Raw genomic sequence first — 22,681 nt, 5'->3', positions numbered from 1 at the left:
GGGAGAATCAAAAGGAGGGTAAATAAAAAGAGGGACTGAATAAGGTATTGCTTTTGGTTTTGTTTATTTTCTTCGATTAAGTCTACAACTTTTAGTCGTTTATTATACCTTGTAACCTCTTAGGACTAATACAATGTGGGTGGTTTGTCATAGTGGAGATTTTTTTTTTTCACAAATTCTCTGAATTAGTTTAACCTGATCAAGTCCCTCTCCACATTTTATACTGAAGAGAATCAAGGCAGGTACAATTACTGCTGATATTGTATTGGATACATTTTTATATCAACAGTAAGGGTAACTGATTTAGAACAGTTGTATTGAAATGGACCTCTCCAGCAGACTATAAATGATTATGTCCAGATGGTTGTTTTGTTTAAAACAAGTTTTTGCACAGCTGCATAATAAAAAAACAAAGTCTAGATCTTGGTTACATCAGACCAATGTGACCAGGAAGCCCTCTGTAAAACGGACGTCTTTGTGAGATTGCCTCAGGCCAACAGCTCTGACAGGGATTAGTTTAGCTTTACGACTTACAAAGTGCTGTTGGGCCAACAAGAGGACAACACATATGAACAACAGTTTAATGACATCAAGTTGTTGAATAATTCTGTAATCCTGATCAACTTGATGCCTGATCCCGTTTCCCCAACTAAATCTGTTTGTGCTACTTTATGACATTATCTGCATATGGGCTCATTTGTGCCCCCCAGTTTTCCCAAACAGCGCTTCTGTTGTTTTCTTTGTACACCAAGACCAATAACAGTGGCGCTACACTCGCAATGTTTCCTGTGACAGTGCCACCGTGACCGAGTTTGACCACAACTTACCATTGTCTTGTTAGGACACCTGCAGAGAGGTAGAAAAAGAGAGAAACAAACAGTCATGATCCAATTTTTTAGTCTAGGATCATTTAACAATCAAATCCCAAAGTGGCCTCATTCGCATGATTGCATCTGTCTCAGTTTAAGGATTAGGATCCTTCTTCTATATTTTTCGTTTGAAATTATCAGTAAAGTGTTTTATATGTGTTTAATATGCCAATGCTCTTCCAATGGGTGTATTTTGATCAGGACACGTCACGTTCATGTTGCTTTTTGCTGTAGGGAATAGGTCTGCATGTATGCCTTGCTTTTTTTCATTGTGAATCGCATTATTCAGATTTTAAACAGCCTGTTGGTTGAGGGGAACAAATCAGACCCAGCAGGCAGCCATGTTCCCACACAGCTATCCCTTTTCAGCTGAAATAATTGAGTGTATTTGTATTAACAATAAAACTGCGTAAGCATTCCTCCTCAGGCAAATTTCTTTCTTGCCTCTTCCCATGTGTCTCAGTGTGCCTGTAGACACTAGCCACATGAGTCATCTGATTTTGCTTTTTTTTCTCCATCCCTCGCCAGGATCCCTGTTTATCATTTGCTTCAGCTCAAATAAACTGCGTTGAAAAGGGAAGTAAACAAAAATCCCAACTTTTTTGTTTGGTTATTGATTAGCTTTATTTTGAAAAGTATATTGGGACAATTGAGCACCTTTCAAATGAACAGTTTGCATTTTGTGTCAGCCAACTCAAAGCAATAAATGAAGGGAACCTTCAAATGATTATTTATTATTAATGTAGCACTGTTTTCGGATATTGTTCAAGTTACCAAATCTTATGAAACATATTGGGGCGACAGTAGCTTAGGAGGTAGAGCGCTCGTCTTGGGATCGCAGTTCAAAGTGTACTTGGGTAAGACACTGAACCCCTAATGCCCCCAATAAGCAGTTTGGCGCCTTGCATGGCCGCTATTGGTGTGTGAGTGTAGGTGAATGGGTAAATGTGAAGCACATTGTAAAGCGCTTTGGGAAGTCTTCATTGACTTGAAAAGCCCTATATAAATGCAGATCATTTCATTTCATATTGTATTCTCAAAACACACAAGACATCAACAACTGAACAACTGTGGCCAGGTCTTTGAAATTGTGATAGAGCTTGAGATTTGCTAAATGCCTTCTTCCATTCACAGTCGAGACAAATAACATGAAGCCTGCTTTAATTTCTCTATGATTGTTTTTTACTCTTATGAGCAATGCGATCAGTATCCTGTCAATGACTATTTTACTGACAAAAATCTCCAATGCCTTTTCCAATTTTAGTAATATAGAACATTTTATTAGTATAAATATATTTTTAAATAAGCCAATTATTATGACATTTGTGCAATTAATATGCCAATTTTACTTATTTTGCATAGTTCATTTTTCCTATTTGTATTAGCAAAGTACATTTGCAGTATGGCAACAATTTAGAAAATGTCTACTTTGCTGCATTTTTATTTATGCCACTATGTTTATCTCTGAACTCCACGGCAATTTGATCCATCAATTTTGAAACGTGTGACACGGCAGAGGAATTCTATTTTAAATCTGAACTTGGTGTAGGCACACAACAACATCCATGGAGACTAATAAGGATTTCGACAAATCTCAAAACTGCACTCGATAAAATATAAGGATTTGGCATGCCAATAAAATATTCTTCTACTTTAATTTAGTGGTTCATTGAATTTTTATTGGTGGCTGGACAGCAAATCTGTACAACTATACACATAATATCAAAATAGAACTTTGCACCTTTACCACATCCTTATTTTATTTCTGCTTGTCGATTCGTGTTTTATTATACGTTTCCAACACGAGGACCTGTAGGGTATTACCTTTTAAATATTTGCCTATTTATCCTAACATTCTTTTTTGTCTTACATTTCTCTTATAAGTCTTTTATTGCATGTTTAATATGGAGTGCCACATCTAATCTCTTTGTAAATAATCTTTACCTTGTTATCAATAACAGTAAAAGAATACTGTAATTCCAAATCCATCTCATGTCTCATAACTGTGGCGTTTGCGGAGTACCTGCACTTTTCCCATGAAAGTGCTAGTAGCGAAGACATAGAATTATTTTTAATCCATGATTAAAGATTAACGTGGCCCTCGCTGTCTTGTGGCTCCCACTGCTCTCTTTCTTTCATTGCTACACCAAGTCTGTATTTAGAAACTGGTATAAATGTGGCACACGATAGCCTTGTCTAGCCAACACGATGTAGGTTATTTTACTTAAATCTGACACAAATTCAGCTCTAGCGGAAGGCAATAAAGCATAGCATATTCATCACAGGATAAGGATAGGGTAGAGTGGATCCTTTTCAGATGTATGTTGTTATTCACTTCCTGTCTAACTCAAGTATTGTAGTTATGAGATTAACGTTCAGGATTGTTTTATACGTTTTTGCATTCATTAAAATGGATATACTGGGCAGAAATGAGAATGAGGTTTATTTACTTCTACTCGTGGGTTGAGATCGATTCCCTTAAACTGCTTACATAAGGATTGGGTCTGATGCCGCATCTGTGCATGGTAAGGTCAGTTTCTGGTCACCAGTCGTACAACACTAATCCAATCTAATTAATTAGGAATAGTCTACCTACCTCTGTTGTAGTGGAAAGTGTTACATACTTTGTTTACTTTGTTGTTGATTTTTGCTTTTGTTCCCGACGTTTATTAACCCCTTAACGTTCCTGTAAAATTCACCTAAAATCCCAATCCAAGACTTACCCAAAGTAAAATAAATGCTGTTCTTGAACCATTTCAGCTTTTGAAAGTTTTGGGTGGATATTTTTTATCTGTCGGCATTACCGTGTAAATATTTTACACAGTTGATTCACTAGAGTGTTACGGATGTAAGAGTGACATCATACAGACACGTACTTGTTTAAGAAAAGTCTGGCGGCCCGCCAGTCGGATGTCAGGACATTAAAGGGTTAAATGATAACCCTAACCCTAACCCTGGCTGAAGAATTTTGGATAAATTAACCAATCAACCTAACCTATAACAAACTCATATAGTTCATGTTTTTTTTTTCCTGCAGACCCACAACGGGCACAACAGCATCCCGTCCTACCACCGGCTCAACTCGACAGCCCTCCACCATCTTAACCAAGAGCCCTGCAGCTACATCCAAACCTGCCACCCTAAAAACTTCCACCACTGTTCCTAACAATGCTGCATCCAAGTCAGCCTCATCTACGCATCCTGGTGTGAAAACTATGGCATCACCAACATCCAGACACATAACCTCTGTTAAAAAAGGTTAGTTCTGTTCATAAAGCTGTTGTGAGTAAAATCCAACTGTGTATCTGAATTTGTGTGTAAAGAGATGCATTGATTGCATCAAAACTAGTATTCAACATTTGATGTTAAGATGTTTCTGGACGTATATATTATGTCATATGCTATTCAATTTTGGTATGGCACTACCCACATTTTCTTTTGTTAAAATACAATTTTCACATGTCACCGCAAACAGGTTTTTTATCTCGCAGTTACTGATTGCATACTTTTATACTCGCCTCACTTGAACAGAGCAATATATCCAGGACAGAGATAAGATTTTTTTTACCTCTACAAGTCCTACAGAGAGTGATACTTTCCATTCAGTGAGTTATGATTAAAATGGTGTTCATCTTTGTATGTGCACTATGACTGACTGACAACAAGTGCAGGGTGTAGGCCACCTTTTGATCGCCATCAGTTATGATGGTCTGTGCCAGCCCAAACACAGGTGGAATTGGGAGTCAATGGATCGATCGATGGAATGGAATTTACTATAATTCAATGATGCTATTTTTATGAGGGTTTTATTGTATTGTATTGAATTTAATTGATTATAATATTTATGTTGTTCTGCCTAGATGTCACCAAATCTACCACAACAACAGCCAAAAAGCCTGCAGACTCTCCACTCAGCCGCCCTTCTACAACAATGAAATCAGCTAAATCTGAAACACTTAAACCAGCTTCAAAATTTGACAGTGTTGCCAAAAAGCCAACTGCAAGTAAAGTTGCAGACATAAAAACACCAAACCGTACCAAAACATTAGAAAGTAAGGCTACACCGTCCAAGGAAGCATCCAAAAGCCCAGCCTCCAAAACAGTGGCTAGTAAGACTTCTAGCTCAAAGAAAACTGTAGGCAGTAGCACTCCAACACCTGTAAAACGCGGACCCAAAGCAGAAGAAACTGTTGAATCTGTAAAAGAAATTGCTGCTGCTGTCGCTGCTGCTGCAGCAATTGCCACTGCAGCAGCTACCATTGTTGGGCCAGATGAACCACAACCTGCAAAAGAGGGTTTAGTAGAATCTAATGGAGATAATGAAAAACAAAAGCATCCCTTGATCCCATCAGCCTGTTTGGTAGAAGAAAAAATACTTGATTTGAGTCTCGAGCAGTCACAACAGCAAGCACATAAACCAACAACAGACATTCCACAAGAAGAAATACCAGAGCCAGTGCAAGATCTAATAAAGAAAACTACACCACAACAAATAATGGAGAAATCCCCAGATATACCACTACTAACACAAGAATCTATTAGAGAACATACACCAGAATTGATGGAAGAAACTTCTTTAGAGCCTATACCACAAACTACACAAGAATATTATAGAGAACCTACACCAGAGCCTCAAAGAGAGCTAACAGCAGAGCCCCAACCACAACTATCATCAGAATCACTTCAAGAACCTGTCATAGATTCAATGCTAGAACCACAACGAGGACAATCACCAGAACTTCTCAGAGAATCATTACCAGTACCTGTCAGAGAACTTGCACCAGACGCTGTTCAAGAACCCACACCAGAACAGCTGCACGAGATCACACCACAGCCCCTGAGAGAATTCACACCAGAGCCCTTACAAGAACCAACAGAAGAAGTTCTACGAGATCTCACACCGGAACCTGTATTACAGCCAAACTATGAAATCCTATGTGAATCAAAGCCTGAGCCACTCCAGGAACTGACACCAGATCCCATGGAAGAACAAACTCTGGCTCACGGACCTAACATTTCTCCTGAAATTCCAGATGAATCGTTCCCAAAGCCCATGGAGAAGGAATGCGAAGAGGCTGGATTAAGTCATGACCCAGAATACAATTTTCAAATGCCAGCGAGAAATGACCTTTTCAAATATGAACAGTCTGACAGTGGATCTGTTCCTTCTCTCGGAACAACAGTCATGTCTCCTCCTTGTTCTCCACCGGTCCCTGCTTCTTTTGTAAGAGAATCAAATAATCCCTCTGACCAGCTGAACATGCATATCCCAACAGATGCCTGGTATGAGAATCATAATTTGGAGCCCTCCGATTTTGATCCCCAGGAATCTCACAGTTTGTCAAAATTCTCAACTGAGCAGTATAATGAACAAGAGGGTGAATGGGAGGAGAGGAGAAGTGAAGATGAAGTAGAAGATGACTATAAAGAGAATGTAACTTCCACTGTAGACTCCACAGAGACCACTGGTATAATTGCACAACCTCAATTTTTGGGTGCCTCGGCCATGGAAGACTTTACTTTTGGGGACATGCTGTCACCTCAAGAAAAGGAGGTTGCAGTGGAAAAGGCAGATGAGGAAATAAATGAAGATGATGATGATAAGTCTGAAGATGATGATGATGATGATAAGTATGGAGAAGATGATGATGATGATAAGTATGGAGAAGATGAGGAACAGAGGAGATTGGGCCATCTGCCTTCTTCCATGGTGACTGATATGAGCACATCTCAGCCCTCAGAAGAGTTCCAAACCAGACCTTCAGCTTTTGGTGGTTCCACTGGTTGGCACTGTGATGACCTGCTGTCAGGAATGGACTCTGAGGATGTGAGCAGCTGCACGAGCAGCCGACAGCAAGGCATTTCTGACTTCAGCAGCACCCAGCACACTGCAATATTGGAAGGTACTCAGAGCTCAGATGCCCTGATTGACTCAAGCCTCCGTGGCTCAGAAGGAGATGGTAACTTCATGGGCTCACCTAACGTGGAAACCCTAGCCAACGAAGAAGATGATGAGGAAGATGAGCGTGTGGATGAAATGGATTTGAGTTCAGAGAGAGCAGAGGAACACATTCAGACAGTCCATCAGCAAGAACGAGAGGAGGATGAAGATGATGAAGACGTAGAAATGCATAGTGACGGAGTCATAGAAAGCTGTGACAATGCAGAAGAAGATTACTTTAAGGAAGTGGGCCGTTTAGATAACCTCAATTGTGCAAGTAACCCACCTTTTGTCCAATCCACCACGTCCTGGGGTCAGACGAACCCCTTTTCTGATACCTGGGCCCAGCCTCAGCCAGCCTCGCTGCTCTCTGCATCCTCCCAGAGCCCTATCTCTGATCATGGTGTTGAAGAGTCTGAAAGTCCCACACAGTCCCCTGCTCAAACTGGTTTGGACAGCAATCCCCCTTTCTTGGCTTCTCATGCTGGGCAAGACACTGATCAGCTGGAAACATTCTCTGAGATGAACACTTCCTCCGTCCCTGAGAATACTCAGGACTTGCTTGCTGCCGCGGCTGTCGGAATTACCCAGTCCAACACTCTGAGTGGTACAGGACAGGCCCCCCAAAGCGGCAGCGAGACAAGCACACCAGAGGAACTGCGTGACTATGACAGCAGCTCAGGGGTGGAATCCCGGTCAGAAAAACAGCAGACTCCAGTTCCTGCTTCATTCCAGCCTGAAATGGAGCAGGATCTGGGTATTCATCTTGAAAAAGGCGATGGAGAAGAGGAAGAGGCAGAGACACTACCAGCTGATGAGGTGCTGGGTACAGGGCCCCCAACTGCTCCAGCATCTGACCCATCTTCTCCTACTACCTCTGTAGATGAGGCCAGTGACACAGAGGGTGAGATGCAGATCAATGAGATAGACGCACCACTAGGTATGGATGCAAGTGTAGCATTTGAAAGGTCTTCCCCATCGGGTAATTTGCCTGTGCTCGATGAGGATGAGGAGGTAGGAGAGAAACCAGCTGCAGAGGGTGATGAGGATGAAGGCGAAACAACCCCTCAGTCAGCCAATTCTGTGGCATCATACGGCTTTGACTGCACCAACTCCAATGCCCACTCCATGGCTGAAAGCTGTGGAAAAAGCCCAGGGATTTTCTCCCTGGAAAATGAGGAGCAGCTGTCTGAGGAGGCCAAAGACCCGTCACTCATCAAAGAGCTCACATTTCTGCCCGCTTCAGCCGCTACTGCTGTTGCTCAGACCGAGGACCTGTTAGGCCGACCTGTGGACCTGATGCCGTTGAATTTTCCTGAAGATAAGAAGCCCAATCTAGATGTGCACCACTACATGCTTGGGGGTGATATGACGGCACATCACCTAGAGGAGGTGGATCCATTGGAGGAAAGTCACCAGCTTGGGCCTCTGGAATCTGAGAATACAGAAGAGAGTCAGCCTTCATACTACACGACCATTTGTGATAAGACTGATTATCTAGAAGGTAATGTATAAGCCCTTCACCTGTACTCCTGGAATGCACCTTTTCCCTGCAACCCTGCCCTACCTAGTGTGTGTCTTCTCTCCAGTTGGCTTAGATTGCTTAGAAGAACAAAAGGAGAGCATGATATTAGAAAACCGTTTTTAAAAATTTATCAAGAACATAAAAATGTTGACTGTAGCAATTTATAGATGAAGGCTCCTTCTTCACTGTTGTGGCCATATTTTTAAGTCTATGGCTTATCCAATGTATAATGATGAAGACCATTTTCTATTGGGATGTTCTTTTAAAGTCACATTGCAATTTGGTGAAGGGTATTGACTGATTGATCCAATGTGACTGAACTTCAAACTAAAAAACAACAAGAACAATTCAGAATGAACAAAATGGACTGTTTATCCTACTGTTTTTACCAATCAACTGTCTTTTACTTGATTTGATGATTTTTTTGTTTCGATTTTTTTTTCTAATTTTTGTTAATCCCAACCTTTCCTAATCTGTGTACAAACACTCAACAGTCCACAGCAGTTTAGTGATGCTCCATGCTCTTAGAAGTTTGTTTTTGTTGCAAGGTTTTTCTGTGTCCATGAAATAGGCTAGGTATTAGCCCTTCTACTTTGCCCGTCCAGATGTATCAAGGTAGGTATGGAAAGCTTAGATTCTCGTTGGTAAAATTTTAAATGTGTAAGTTTATGTTGTTTGGATAGATTTTGAAGGTGTATAACATGCAGTTGATTACAGTATTTCTCGCTTTTGGTTTAAGGGGACTAAATTGCAAGCCCCCTTGTAGCATACTTATCTGGCCGAAGAGACTAACTAGTCTGCTATTTGTGCTTGGACCATGAATTGCTTATGACTTATCTCGCAGCTTTACAACCATAATGGACGTTTGGTTCACTCTCAACAATATATTGCATGTTAAACTAGCAAAAAGACTGTGTACTATCTGATAGCATCCAATGAATTCTGCTTTAGGTATACGTAAATTAATGGTTCAAACTAGACTGTCTTTCAAGATTCCATTAAAACATCATTGCAAGGCATTGTTCCTGTTTCTTTTTTTTTCTCCTCTGTATTTCCCTTGTGTTTGAGTCACAGTGTATTTGTTTGTCAGCACATTTATTTTACCATGAAACCGCTTATTCCTTCCCATGGGAATATCCGGTAAACAGGACGTGATGCAAAATGGAATTTTGCCCAATTGAAGAATCCAGATGTCAAGGCCTCCAGCATGCTCTTGAGTTTTCGGCTTGGTCAGTCCACGTCACATGTTTATCTTTGGCAAGTGACACTTGCCTTTTAGCTGCTCTGTAGAGCTTTCCAAACATTTGAAAACATTTCACATTTTGAAATTCAGTTCAAAAGACAAGAAAGCTATCTTCCTTCAAACAACTGAACAGATAATCCCCTCTCATTTTTCAGGGTGATCCAAAAGGCAAGAAAAACATCTTGTGACTGATTAAGTGGCTCAACTCTCACAAAATACACATCAAGATGCTTAGCATTTTAAGTTTCCACAAGGTATCTTCCACAGTAAAGACAAGAGTATTTTTAATCTATGGCAATGTGACTGCCCACACAAAAAAATTCAGGAACTTCCCTCCTTCACAATCCACCTGGATGCCACTGAATGTTGAACTCCTATCCGTGCCTTTTCCTGTGCCTTGCACACTCCTGTCCTGGCATCTGCCTGAGCATGTGCATTGAATAAATATATCTTGTTCTTGTCAGGCATGGTGTTGTCACTCCTAGTGTTTTTTACTTATATGGGCGACTACTCTATTGCTGCTTTTATGCACATAAACTGCAGACATGAAAAGAGTGCCTTTTAGGAATGTTGTGGTACTTAACCCCTGGACTTCTAATTTTGAGATAAAACTGTGGAAGTAATACCTCGCGTAGAATAATTCAGTATATCAACTGGCACATTATATTTTTCTAGATTTTCTCTGCGTAATTCTACACTAATTACTTGTACTCTAATCATCTCTGTTGGTTTTATTCTATATACAATCAAAACTGTGGTGCAGTGGTGAGCACATTTGCCTAACATGCGAAAGGTCCCCAGTTGAAGACAAGATGGAAACAATTTTTGGCCAGAGGGATGGGTGCCACCAGGCTTTACTTGCTCAAGTGACAACACAGGAAATTGTGCCCCTCCAGCCCTAGTGGTTAAGGGTTCCAACCAACTACCATATCTCATATACTTTTATAATTTCCATTGTATTTTAAGCCACCAATTTCGTATCAGTATTTCAAGCTTTCAAATTATTTTAGGCAATATTATTTTTGAGGCAGGTAGTTTTGCAAGTACGATGCTTAAGATAAACAAGGGGTTATTGTGCAGAGATTGATACAATTTTCATCGCTGCTAAAACAGATACTTTTATAATACAACAATATTTACTACTGGTAAATTTAGCCTATTATTTACGTTTAAGTGCAATTTTGTCTTTGTTAATCTTTGTTTATCCAAATATATGTATCGTACTGTCTGCAGGAAATGACTGCTGTTCTGTATGATAACAATGACTTCAACAAGTACAGTATAATGTCTATTAGCGGGCGTCATGTTATCATGCACATGCAGTTGTTCCTGTTAAGTCATGTCAAATGTTTAAATGCCTTGCAACTATGAAAACCATTTAATTTTTATTATGCCATAAGATACTTTCACCTTTCACTAAACACAGTCTCCTTTGCTGCAATTTGATGTATTTTTTTGCATTTGTCCTCTGATGCTTATTGTGGAGGACCAATAGTTAGGATGCCAGAGGATGCCTTCTTTCCCTTTTGAATGCATTAAAATGACGCACCTAAAACAGCGGTTAATTAAAACAAAAATATACTTTGACTCTACTTCTAATTGAGTCATGAATTTCTTTTGAGTTGCACCATCACCCTGTCGGATTTCACCCATACCCACTTCTTTGTTGTCCTTGTGCCACCCTGCATGCATCTAACGGATGCTCCAAGTGATCTTGAATGTCTCACAGGAGACAAGAAGAGAGATGAAGTGGATGACCGGGAGCAGACATGTTTCCTGGAAGACAACCAGAACCAGAACTACTCCACCCATAGCACAGTTCCCATAGCCAACGGTCACTATCTGGCACTGGTGCCAGGAAACCGCCGGCCAATCGACCCAATAGTTGCAGCACAATTTTCCCAAATCGAACCAGCTTTAACCGACAGTGATGTGTGCGCTTCGCATGGAGAGCAGCTGCGGAGGCTGGTGCAGCACCAAGGGAAGCTTCAGGAAATGCAGCTTCGCCAAGATCAGGAGCGGCAGAAGAGGCAGTGGCTGGAGGAGGAGCGGCTGCGCCTAGAGCAACAGAAGCAGTTGGAGAAGCAGCGACGGGAACTTCTCCAGCTGCAGTTACAACAGCAGCAGCAAGAGCACCGCCAGCGCAGGCAGGTTCTGCAATGGCAATTGGAGCTGGAGCAGCAGTACCGAATGCAGCAGAAACAGATACATCAGCAGCAGCAGCTGAGAAGGAGCCCGACTGGAGTCATGCTGTCGCCATCCTCGGGTTTATGCACTATCTACGAAGCCATGGAAACCAGCGATGAGGATGACGACAGCAGAGGCGAGCAGAACAGGAACTTGCAAGGGCGGAAGATAATGCAAGACTTTCAGAGTCAGTTGTGTCCTCTGTCTCCTCAGGAAAGCAACTGGAATCAAAAGGTAGACGTTGTTCAACAGCTAATCAACCAAACACTGATTCTGTCTGGAGATGGACTCTGCCCACCGCTCCTCCTTTTACCTGTGGGGACAGGTGGTACCTTGAATCGCCTCGATAGCAGCAAGTGGCCCAACGTGCTGCAACAGTTCAGTCCTCCTGCTGCTACAGTCACGTCAGTCAGTAGCTACTCCCCAGATGGCCAGGAATCCTGCTCGCCTGGAGACTGGACTGTGGTGGAGGTGGAGACTCAGCACTAGTTGACCATCAAAATAAGAAATTGAGCAGACAAAATGAAAGCTTGGTCTTTGCCAACGTGGGTTTCAGGTTACATAATCCACTGATATATACACTGCCTGTTAAAGAGTTTGGGGTCATTTTTAAATGTTCTAATTTTCAAAGTAAAGAGTTTTTTTTAATGCAGATAACATCAAACTAATTAGAAATACACCCTATACATTGTTAACGTGGTAAATGACTGAGCTACAAATGTTTGCTTTTAATGCAATGTCTAAATAGGTGTATAGAGGCCCCTTTCCAGCAACCAGCACTCCAGTTTTCTTTTGGCTGAATCCTTCAACATGAGGAAAATGAAGAAACCTTGAGAAGAGACCGCAGATGAGGTCCCTTCCAGGATGACCAGGCTGCAATGGATGTTGCAATATCATATAATACACAGATATTGTCTACATAAAATATAGGTTATTCATATGCTATAGAATAGAAGTGTGTTTTAAGCTTAGATTTAAACATTTCCACTGAGGTTGCAGATCGAATCTCAGGGGGAAGTGCATTCCACAGCACTGGGGCTCGAATGGAGAACGCTCTCATGAGTGGATAAATAAAGTGAGCGATAAATTTGCTTGTCAATGTCAAGAGGCTGGCAAGTACAGCATGCACAGTCATCCTTAAGAATGGACACATAAAGTATAAACACTTTGCAAACTGTAGAAATTATTTTGGATAGCGGCTTTGTCAGTTACTAACCAGGACATGTTTCTAATGCTATTCTATCTTTAGAAAAAAACTTCATACCAACTCTTTCATTGGCACCCAATACTTACAATCGAACTATTCTTTTTTTTTTAACAAAGGCATTCCTTTTAAAGTGGTGTAGGCAGCAGTGCTCCCTCTAAGCTTCGCGCGTGCGCAATTGCGCACTGCTCGCACATTCTCAGTGCACAAGAAAGTCTAGCGCACAAAAATGAGGGCTCAAAATTACTAATTAAGAAGCAACTTAAGTCAAAGATACAGTGCATGAAGGTAAAAATACACGAGTTCCCCAGACATTGTGTCCTAAATGCGGTATTTTGAAGTCGAGTCGAAGTAGAACGAAGTTGAGTAAAGTTAGTAGAGTTTGTCGAGAACCGGCTTCTTCGGCTCGGCTCACTAAAAGGAACCGGCTCTTTCGGGTCCTAAACGGCTCTTCAGGTTGTTTTTGCTTCTTTAATCTCAACATGATCAAATATTATGTAAAATGATGCACAAAATGACTTAAAGGAATGGGGGAATAGAACAAAAAATACAAAAATGAAAAAGTAGTGAAAAGCTGAGAAAAAAGAAACAAAATGAAGAGAAAAAAAAGAAGGAAAAATTTAGAAAAAAAGAAAAGAAAGAAATGTAGGAAAAAAGTAAATAGAGAACAAAAAGAAAAAAGTAACAGCTCGGAAAAAATAAACACAATGAGATTTTTTTTTTAAGGAATTTTTAAAAAAAAGTAGAAAAAAACAGGAAAAATAATAAAAAGTTTGTGTTGCATTCAAATAATTTCCAATTTTATCAAGTGAATCTTGTTGCCAACATTGTACTTCCAATAAAAAATGTGATTAAGTACAGTTCTGTATCTTACTAAATAAGCCCCCAAAAATGTTAATATTATGCGACAAAATGTATCAGGAAAAAAAAAGAAATGGATATCTCGTGAAAGAATTGTAAGAACAAACGACGTTTGTAGGCCGTACAACCTTTGCAATAGTACATGAGTCAATTCATTCAAAAGAGAAAAATAATTATGCATTGCCGGAAACTCAGCAAAATGTAACTTGATGTCAAGTTTTGGACATGTTTGATAATTAATTATCTTGCCATACTTGGGATTATGGTTGCTCACTGTTGTTTCAAGCGTTGCTCACTGACTTTGTGTGAACGCTTAGACCCGTGAAAAATTAGAGGGAACATTGGTAGGTAGTGATATGCCCATACTTTAGATTTAGCATTCTATTATTTTAGTTGACATTTAACTTTGGTGGACATCACACTGAGTAAAGAGTATCAAAGCATGCTTCCCTGCTAAATGTGTCTTAACTTAAAAGCACCATTTTGTGTTTACTATTTGTGTGCTGTCTGCTACACATACTTATCTTTATCAATGTACTTATAGCAAAATATGTTGTTTTTCTTTTAAAATTTTCCATATTTGCTTTGTTCAATTTCAGATTACAATGTATTCCTAGTTCGTGGATTTGCATCCCCAAAATGATTGCACTTATGTTTAGCTTTAGTTGTCATGTAAGTTGTAAAGCTATGTGTGAATTCTGATTATCGTTCTACATGTTTGTGAACTGCGAAGCATCACTGACAAAAGTGTGAAGAAATGTTAGTGCAATGAAACAGACAATTGAGCCTATCAAATGGGATTTTTTCCAGTCTGAAAAGGAAGCTGGCCACATTCAACAGCATCCAGTCACTGAACCCTGCTGTGACTTCATCAGACAACCCGGATTTCACGGAGCCATTAGAAGAATCAGTCATGGAGGAGGGAAGAGAGTGTATGAAAGAAGAAGGCCCTCCTTGTCTTGCGAGAAGGGGGCTGAGCGGCCTTTGCGAGGGTAGATAGGGTGGGGGTGTCAGGGGCGCAGTTGTTGTCATCTCCCTCGAATTCCAAAACTGGTCGCCTCATTTCCTGGGTCGGCCAGCATTCAGGGAGTCACCGAGGCTACTGATGATGTCATCGGGAGGGAAGAAGGGTTTGATTGGGATGAGACAATGCACCATTTTGGGCGGGCAGCAGCTAGGGATGGTAGGATAGGGGAATTGCTATAGTTTCAAAGGACTTTATCCGTTAAACTTGTTGACTAGTTTTATTTCACATATCTGTTTTTTAATGCTGTACTGACATAGGTGTATAGAGGCACTTTTTTAACAACTGGCGTTCTAATTTTCTAATTATGTATTGTGATTGATAATTGTGTTAAAGGGATAATGAATGGTTAGGAAACCCTTTCACAATTCTGTAAGCACAACTGATAACAGTTCAAAAGGTTAGAGAAGTTGTAAAACTAATCTTCCTCAAAGGCCGGCAAGTATTTTGGAGCATCATCATTGGGGGTGTGATTAAACCTTCATAATGGCCAGAAAATCGAACTTTAAAGTGAAACTGGACAATCTTTTGTTGTTCTAAGAAATTAAGGCTATTCCATTGGATAAATTGGTAAGAAACTGAAGCTCTCCTACAACGGTGTGTACTGCTCCTTTCGGAGAACAGCACAAAACAGACCCTATCTAGGGTAAAAAGACAAATGGAAGGCACAACCAAGCAAGAGGACAAGTACAGTCTCTAGTTTGGGATTAGACGCCTTACTTTGTCCTCAGCTATCATCTTAGATAAAGTACCACAAAACACCATGGTCAACATCTACAGTGAGGAGGCGACTCCGAGATGCTAGCCTTTAAGGCAGAGTGGCTACGAAAAACCCTTAGGGTAAAGGTAAAGTAACAGGCAAAAGAACACAGACATTGGACAACTTATTTGATAAATAAAACTGTATCTTTTCCATAGAAAACACAATTTTCTTTTGAACGGTAGTGTATATTTAACTAATTTAAAACAAAGAATGTGAAAAACAGTAGTGCAAACTCTTTATAAACACAAACACTGCGACTTTGAGGACAGATAAATAAGAGTTTACACCCTCCAATACAGAAACTTTGGTTTGTTCAATTTAAAGAGATCATATTTAGAACGTGGATTTCACGCCTTTATACTCATAGCGTGCTTTGTTTCCCCCCAAAAAAGGGCTGACAAACGTTGCTCCAATATAGAGGAGTGCAAAACCTTTTTAAAGGTGCTCAAACTATTTATAAAAACAACAATAGCGCTCCCTAAAGGTTGGACAAGAGAATGTCCTTTGCAATTAAGCATCTTTAATACAGCAATTAATAGATGCGACAGAGTGTTAAGCCGCGCCCACCATAATTACGGTATCGGTGTATCACATGAGGAGAAAATAGAGCGGCTGGGACTGCAGCGTGCGACTCTTTATTCGCTATTCCTGATAGCATAGCCATATCGTCTATTCCTTATTATGCAGACTTATCTAAAAAAAACTGTAGAAAAGGGTCTCAATTATTATATACAGCTTTATATTCATGGCATCGAGGTGTACAAAGACACTAATAATAATGATGATAATAATAATTTCCTTTGTATTGTCATTCTTTGTAACAATGTACACAGAACGAAATGTCGATACACCTGACCCGTTGTAGCGAGCCGATGCAGCCGCAGCCAACAGAGGGCGCCGCCATTTTACCAATTAGGTATGACTCGGCCGAGGCGCGAACCAGCGACCTCCCAGTCTCAAAGCGGGCACACTACCATCTAGGCTACCCTTTAAAGGTTGAATGCAAAATGTTGACGATCTGTGAGGAAGTCAGGAACTCTGTACCAGCTACACATATAACAGATTCTGGTTAGTGAGAGATTGAGGTGTATACAGGATATTCAAATATAATAGGTATATACAAATAAGTGACCCAGCACATCAATTTCACGAAACAAGTGGTGCCATCTCCACCCGTTCCGAATTTCCGGCAGGGAAAATATGGAAAAGAGCATCAAAAACCCAATACTGTACACTGCGCATCCTATCCATCCCATGATTTACAAGTTTTAGTTTAGCTATAAAATGTTACCTTAGCTTTTAGTTGTTTTTGTCATATGCTAACGAGGTAGAACAAATAACTGTTTTGGTTCCCATCAACCCTATGCACGTTGAGTTGGTGCAGCTGCTAGAAAGCATTGTGTGTGATACAAAAAGAGGCAAGGCTTTTGACTACTACTAAGATTGATTACCTGCTGCATACAACACTTGTCTGTGTTTGATAATTTACAAATTGGAAAGCTCATTATAGGATTATAAAGCCCCCAAGATATGACTTTTAATATCAGCATGTACATAATATACATTATTTTCTAAACTATTTTACTATTCATATAAAGAAATGTATAAGAAATGCCTTTTTATTCATTGGATATTTATTTGTCAACTTGTTTGTTGTTTGAAAGTAGCATACGCATAAATTGATTCTATACTTTTCTAACTGGATTATTACATGGAGAGCACACAAAATTGATAGTAATGTTTTCTTGGTATATCTAATGTTCCATCACATCTGTCAAATGGATGCTTTCCCTTGAAATGTTAGTGTTTACATTAAAAATTGTACTGTGAAAGTTTGATCTTTTTTAAGCACAGAAGAACAACTACTTTTGGTGTACCATTTGCATTGTCTGTATTTGTTTTTTTTTTTCCCAAAGATAAATAAAGTGCGGGTTATATTATGAACTCCGTTTTTGTCATTTTTAGTGCACTTCAAGCTCATTCATTAAGAATAAGAGTTCACACATAAGAGTTCACACAAACCCAATCAAGTTAAGAAAATTGAATCAATAGCTGGCAATAGTTTGGTAGCCTATGCAGGGTTAACAGCAGTAACGTGCAACGAGGTTCGTGTTTGCTGAGACACAGCCAAATTTATAAATAAAGGAACAGCACGGCAGCGCAGTGGTTAGCGCTTGTGCGGCACAGTTCATGTCATGGGAACCTGTCGTGGGTTCAAATCCAGCTCCAGACTTCCTGTGCGGAGTTTGTATGTTCTCCCCGTGCTTGCGTGGGTTTCCTCCGGGCACTCCGGTTTCCTCCCACGTTCCAAAAACATGCATTTCAGGTGAATTGGCTGGTCCAAATTGTCCCTAGGTGTGAATGAGCGAATGAGTTGTCTGTCCCTGTGTGCCCTGCAATTGGCTGGCAACCAGTTCAGGGTGTCCCCTGCCCGCTGCCCGGAGATGGCTGGGATGGGCTCCAGCCCCCCCCCCCCCGCGACCCTAATGAGGATAAGCGGTACGGCTAATGAGATGAGATGAGATATCTTTTTCATTATTCGATTAACGGAGCAAGAAAGAAACTTATGAACTGTAGCGTAGGAAAAAAATGTTTTATTGACGTACCTCATCTTATAGATTAATTCTATCCAGTGCTCATTTTGAATAAAAGCATCAATATATGGCTAAGTCACGACATTTAGATGGACCAATAACTAACGGTCTTTTCAGAGTTAAGGCACAAGAAATTGAGTGACATCCTTTCTTTTATCTCAGTGAGGCAGGCCTCCCAAGATTTGACCCCGATCTGTCCTTTCAAACACACGTTAAGAATATTACTAGAACAGCTTTTTTCCATCTACGCAACATTGCTAAAATTCGTCCTATGCTGTCTCAATCTGATGCGGAGATTATAATTCACGCGTTTGTTACCTCTTGTCTCGATTACTGTAATGCACTACTCTCCGGTCTCCCCAAGTCCAAAATCAAGAGCTTTCAGCTGGTACAAAATGCTGCAGCAGGGCTTTTAACTAAGACAAGAAAGTTTGATCACATTACCCCGATTTTAGATAACCAGTATTGGCTCCCTGTTAGCTTAAGATGTGATTTTAAAGTTCTGTTGGTAGTATACAAAATCATGCATGGACTTACTCCCTCATATCTTTCAGATTCAATTTCCCCCTATGTTTTGGTGCGGAGCCTTCGCTCTGAAAGTGTTGGTCTACTAGTGATCCCAAGAGCCAAGAAGAGATCCGCAGGTTTGAGAGCGCTCTCCTTTCGGGCCCCGGTCCTGTGGAATGCTCTTCCCCCTGGAGTCGATCTGCAACCTCAGTGGAAATGTTTAAATCTAAGCTTAAAACACACTTCTTTTCTTTAGCATATGAATAACCTATATTTTAGGTTGACAATATCTGTGTATTATTTGCCCTCATGTAGGTTTAAGATCAGGGGATGTTGTCATTATAGTCTGTTGTTTGCAATAATCTGTGGTCTGTGCAGCCCTTTGAGACTCGACATTACAAAAAAAAGGCCATGCAACAAGAAAAAATGATTACTAGAGGACTTGACTTACTGTGAGCTTGCTAATACTATTACTAATTCTATCCCTAGGTGTGAATGAGCAAGTGAGTTGTCTGTCTCTGTGTGCCCTGCGACTAGCTGGCAACCAGTTCAGGGTGTCCCCTGCCTACTGCCCGAAGATAGCTGGGATGGGCTCCAGCACCCCCGCGACCCTACTGATGATAACCGGCGCAGATAATGGATGGATAATGGATTGCTGGTCAAACGTGCATCTCCGAACTAAAGTGAATAATTCAAATAAAATCCTTCAAACTCCCGAATCCTCATTGTTATTCACCTCAGTGTTGTGTGATGAAGTGGTCCAACACAACACACTTAAACACACGTACAAACACAACATTAAGTCCACTTGCACACTTTAGCATCCATCACCTTGAAATGGTGTCATTTTCCCTGTCTTCCTTATGTGCACTTATCCAAAGTAGCGCATCTGGTGCATCAAGGTGAAAGTGAAAAGTGTTTTCATCGGCGCATTTTGCTTAGTGTGACACAATACAACTTCTGTAATTTGGAACATTTCTTTTATTTCTTCTAAACACTTTGCATAAATGTACTCATCAAAGTAGCCTGTTGCAAATTCTGCTCACAGAGTAGAGAAAATTGCTCTAAATTATATTAATTTAGTTCAGAATCAGGCAGCACGGTGGGGCAGTGGTTAGCACGTGTGTGGCACAGTTCTGAGGTCATTAGATCGAACCTCCTGTTGTCATGATTACTGTTGTCAGTCCGTCTGCGAATCTCAGTGTATACTCGGCAAGCCTTTTTTGACCCCGATTCCCACCTGTCCCGTTTTTGCTCTGGTCTGTCTCCGGCTACGACCTGTTTTGATCCTGACCATGTCTGCTCTCCCATCCCGTCTTACGATACCTTTTTGTCCCCGACTATGTCTACTCTCCCGTTCTGGCTTACGACTCATTTCCGACCCCTACCACGCTTTGCTCTCCCAGTCCCGGCTACTGACCAGTTTTTCCGTCCCTGAAACCGCCATCGCTCGCTACGGAAGATCCACTTCTACGTTCGGATCACAGTCCGAATCCGAGAGCGACTTTCTTCCCACGTCCAGCGAACACCGGATCGTAGGCGCAGCCCTTCCTCTTTCTTTCAATAAGACTTGTGGTAAACGTCACGCAATTTGGTACTGTTTCCATTCTGGTCCTGACACCTGTGTGGGGTTTGCATGTTGGCCAGTCCGAATTGTCGCTAGGTGTGAATGAGCAAGTGAGTTGTCTGTCCCTGTGTGTCCTGCGATTGGCTGGCAACCAGTTTCTGGTGTTCTCTCCCCACTGCCCAAAGATAGCTGGGATGGGCTCCAGCACCCCCGCAACCCTACTGAGGATGAGCGGTGCAGGTAATGGATGGATGGATAGTTCAGAATCTCAATTATGTGGTTACCGATTCGTTAGGAGCTCATGATTTCCCACACTAATTATTTCCCCTCTTTTTGTCTCTGGTAACATTTATCATGAGAGAAGCGATACTCAAAACACAATGTATTTTATCTTTCAATGATCGATTTTGCAGTTAATTGATAATGCAAATGATTGATCAGTCCAAAAGAAAAAAAATATATACACACAAAAACACACCGAAGACAGTCTTTTTGGGAGTACCTTGGTTAGCCGGAGAATCGTGGGGAAAATTAAAGCGCATGTTCCATTGATAGATAGAAATCAAATTAAAAAAACTTGCAGGGACGAGCATGACCCCAGCCCTCCCCCCAACCTCGAACCTCGGTAGAGCTCTAATAAAAGTAGGATTAAAGCAGATAGGTACAAAAGGGCTCTTTGATTAAGGTGGGAAGTGTCGTTTAAAAAGTTGAAGGTAAAAAATGTTCTTTATTATAAATATGCGGTATAATGTAAATGGTCTGCGCTTTTCAAGTCAATAAAGAACTCCCAAAGTGCTATACAATGTGCTTCACACTTTTTACCTTTTACACACTAACTGACTAACCAATAGCATCGTCAGCCATTCAAGGCAACTACCTGCTATCAGGGGCATTAGGGGTTCAGTGTCTTGCTCAAGGACCCTTCGACATATAACATGGAGGAGCTGGGAATCGAACCTGCGACCTGTTGACCCCAAGACAAGCGCTTTAAAAAATGTCCAAGGGAATCCAAAGAACCCTTATGGTTTATTTTACATTGCGTTGATCTGCTTTGCATCTTACTTTTATCAGGCCTATTCCATATATATTTTAATTTTATAAAGAAATGCACACAAATCGTATGTTACTATGCTGTCATCTCGTGGCCTAAAGTCTTGATTGCAGCCTTAAGGTTTCAAATAATGCATCCCAAAAAATAACAGCAATTTTCTATAAAATAAAGTGCCAGTAGAAGTAACATACTGTGCAGTGAATACTAATATACGACTATTCTTTGTATATAAAACTATGACACAATAAATGAATCAAAATCATCACAGGGCGAAGATCCCCCCTCCGAAAAAGCCTCACCTTCACCCCCAATAATGGCTTTATTTTGAAACTTTTAAACGGAAGTGCCGTTTTTCTTTCCTTATTTACGTAACTTGATACACGTTGCGCCCTCTCTGGAGCTGCTGACAGCGTTCCACGGCGGCCGCCGGCAAGGAGAGCGAGAAAGCGGGTGGCATGGCCCCGGGTGTCCCCGCCAGCTGGAGCGGCGCCTAACGGTCACTCCGGCGGGAAACTCATTGCGCGTCCTCCGTGCCTGGGATGCGCACACGGCTGTTCTCTCCAGCAGCACCGAGAGTCGGACACGCTGCGCTCCGCGATGCAGCTCCGGGTTCGAGGTGGAGGCGACGACGCTCTCCTCTGCAAGCATCTCCTGTCTGCGTTCTGGATATTAACACCTGGACCGAGTGTTTGTTTGGACTCGTATTGACTGCGATGCATCTATGTTTTAGTTGTTGTTTTTTCGCATCCTGGAAGTGCACCATGATCTGATCTTACAAACATTTGCTAATAGGAGTCACCTGGAAGCACATGATGGCCAACGAGCTGCAAGTAAGTTCTTTACTTTGTTATATCTGCTTTGTGTGCATGCAAAGAGTAGTCTGCACTGATGATGGAGGTGGTGGTCGTGTGGGCGAAAATGGCATCCTTTAGTTGTGGCTTGGAAAACGAGAATGTGTTTTTTCAGGGCATATTCTCATTTTGTTCAGGTCTAAGAACTTGCATCTATATTACATCTGCTTATGCCTCTTTAATTATTTTTTTCGATTTCAAGTGCTGGGGGATGTTTTCAATTTTAAGTACCGTAAATTCCGGACTATAAGCCGCTACTTTTTTCCCTAACTTTCAACCCTGCGGCTTATTCAGTGATGCGGCCAATTTATGTAATTTTTCTAACGGCCGCCAGCGGTGCTCAAGTGTTGCTACCATTAACTGCCCTGTCAAAGCAATATTATTATTATTAAAGCAGTGTACCGTCTTTCTTTGTAAATATGTGTAACCTATGTATAATATGTATTTGCAACTGTATATTTTTGTAATGTATTTATTTGTATTTATTTTAGACA

At 41.0% G+C, this 22,681-nt stretch overlaps 2 protein-coding genes across 3 annotated transcripts in view; both read left to right on the top strand.

Moving 5' to 3' along the window:
- Positions 1–17,759, top strand: part of prr36b (proline rich 36b) — a 38,746-nt gene extending 20,987 nt beyond the window's left edge. The window contains exons 4-6 of one of the 2 annotated variants that reach the window (XM_088343479.1): positions 3,907–4,127; positions 4,730–8,314; positions 11,308–17,759. In XM_088343479.1, coding sequence (XP_088199605.1) covers positions 3,907–4,127; positions 4,730–8,314; positions 11,308–12,254 — 4,753 coding nt within the window. In that variant the 3' untranslated portion in view covers positions 12,255–17,759. Of the gene's footprint in view, positions 1–3,906; positions 4,128–4,729; positions 9,355–11,307 lie in introns of those variants that run through there. The other variant, XM_088343470.1, reaches the window with a different exon arrangement.
- A 3,977-nt stretch (positions 17,760–21,736) lies between these two features.
- Positions 21,737–22,681, top strand: part of LOC148375023 (serine/threonine-protein kinase N2-like) — a 56,418-nt gene continuing 55,473 nt past the window's right edge. Inside the window, exon 1 of the mRNA XM_088343448.1 lies at positions 21,737–22,166. Coding sequence (XP_088199574.1) covers positions 22,146–22,166 — 21 coding nt within the window. The 5' untranslated portion in view covers positions 21,737–22,145. The remainder of the gene's footprint in view (positions 22,167–22,681) is intronic.

The sequence above is a fragment of the Urocampus carinirostris genome, chromosome 1 (genome assembly GCF_059441175.1).
Source record: "Urocampus carinirostris isolate Australia breed hairy pipefish chromosome 1, RoL_Ucar_1.0, whole genome shotgun sequence".
Classification (NCBI taxonomy): domain Eukaryota; kingdom Metazoa; phylum Chordata; class Actinopteri; order Syngnathiformes; family Syngnathidae; genus Urocampus; species Urocampus carinirostris.
The sequence above is the reverse complement of the archived record's forward strand: the minus strand, read 5'-3'. Positions and strand labels throughout refer to the sequence as shown.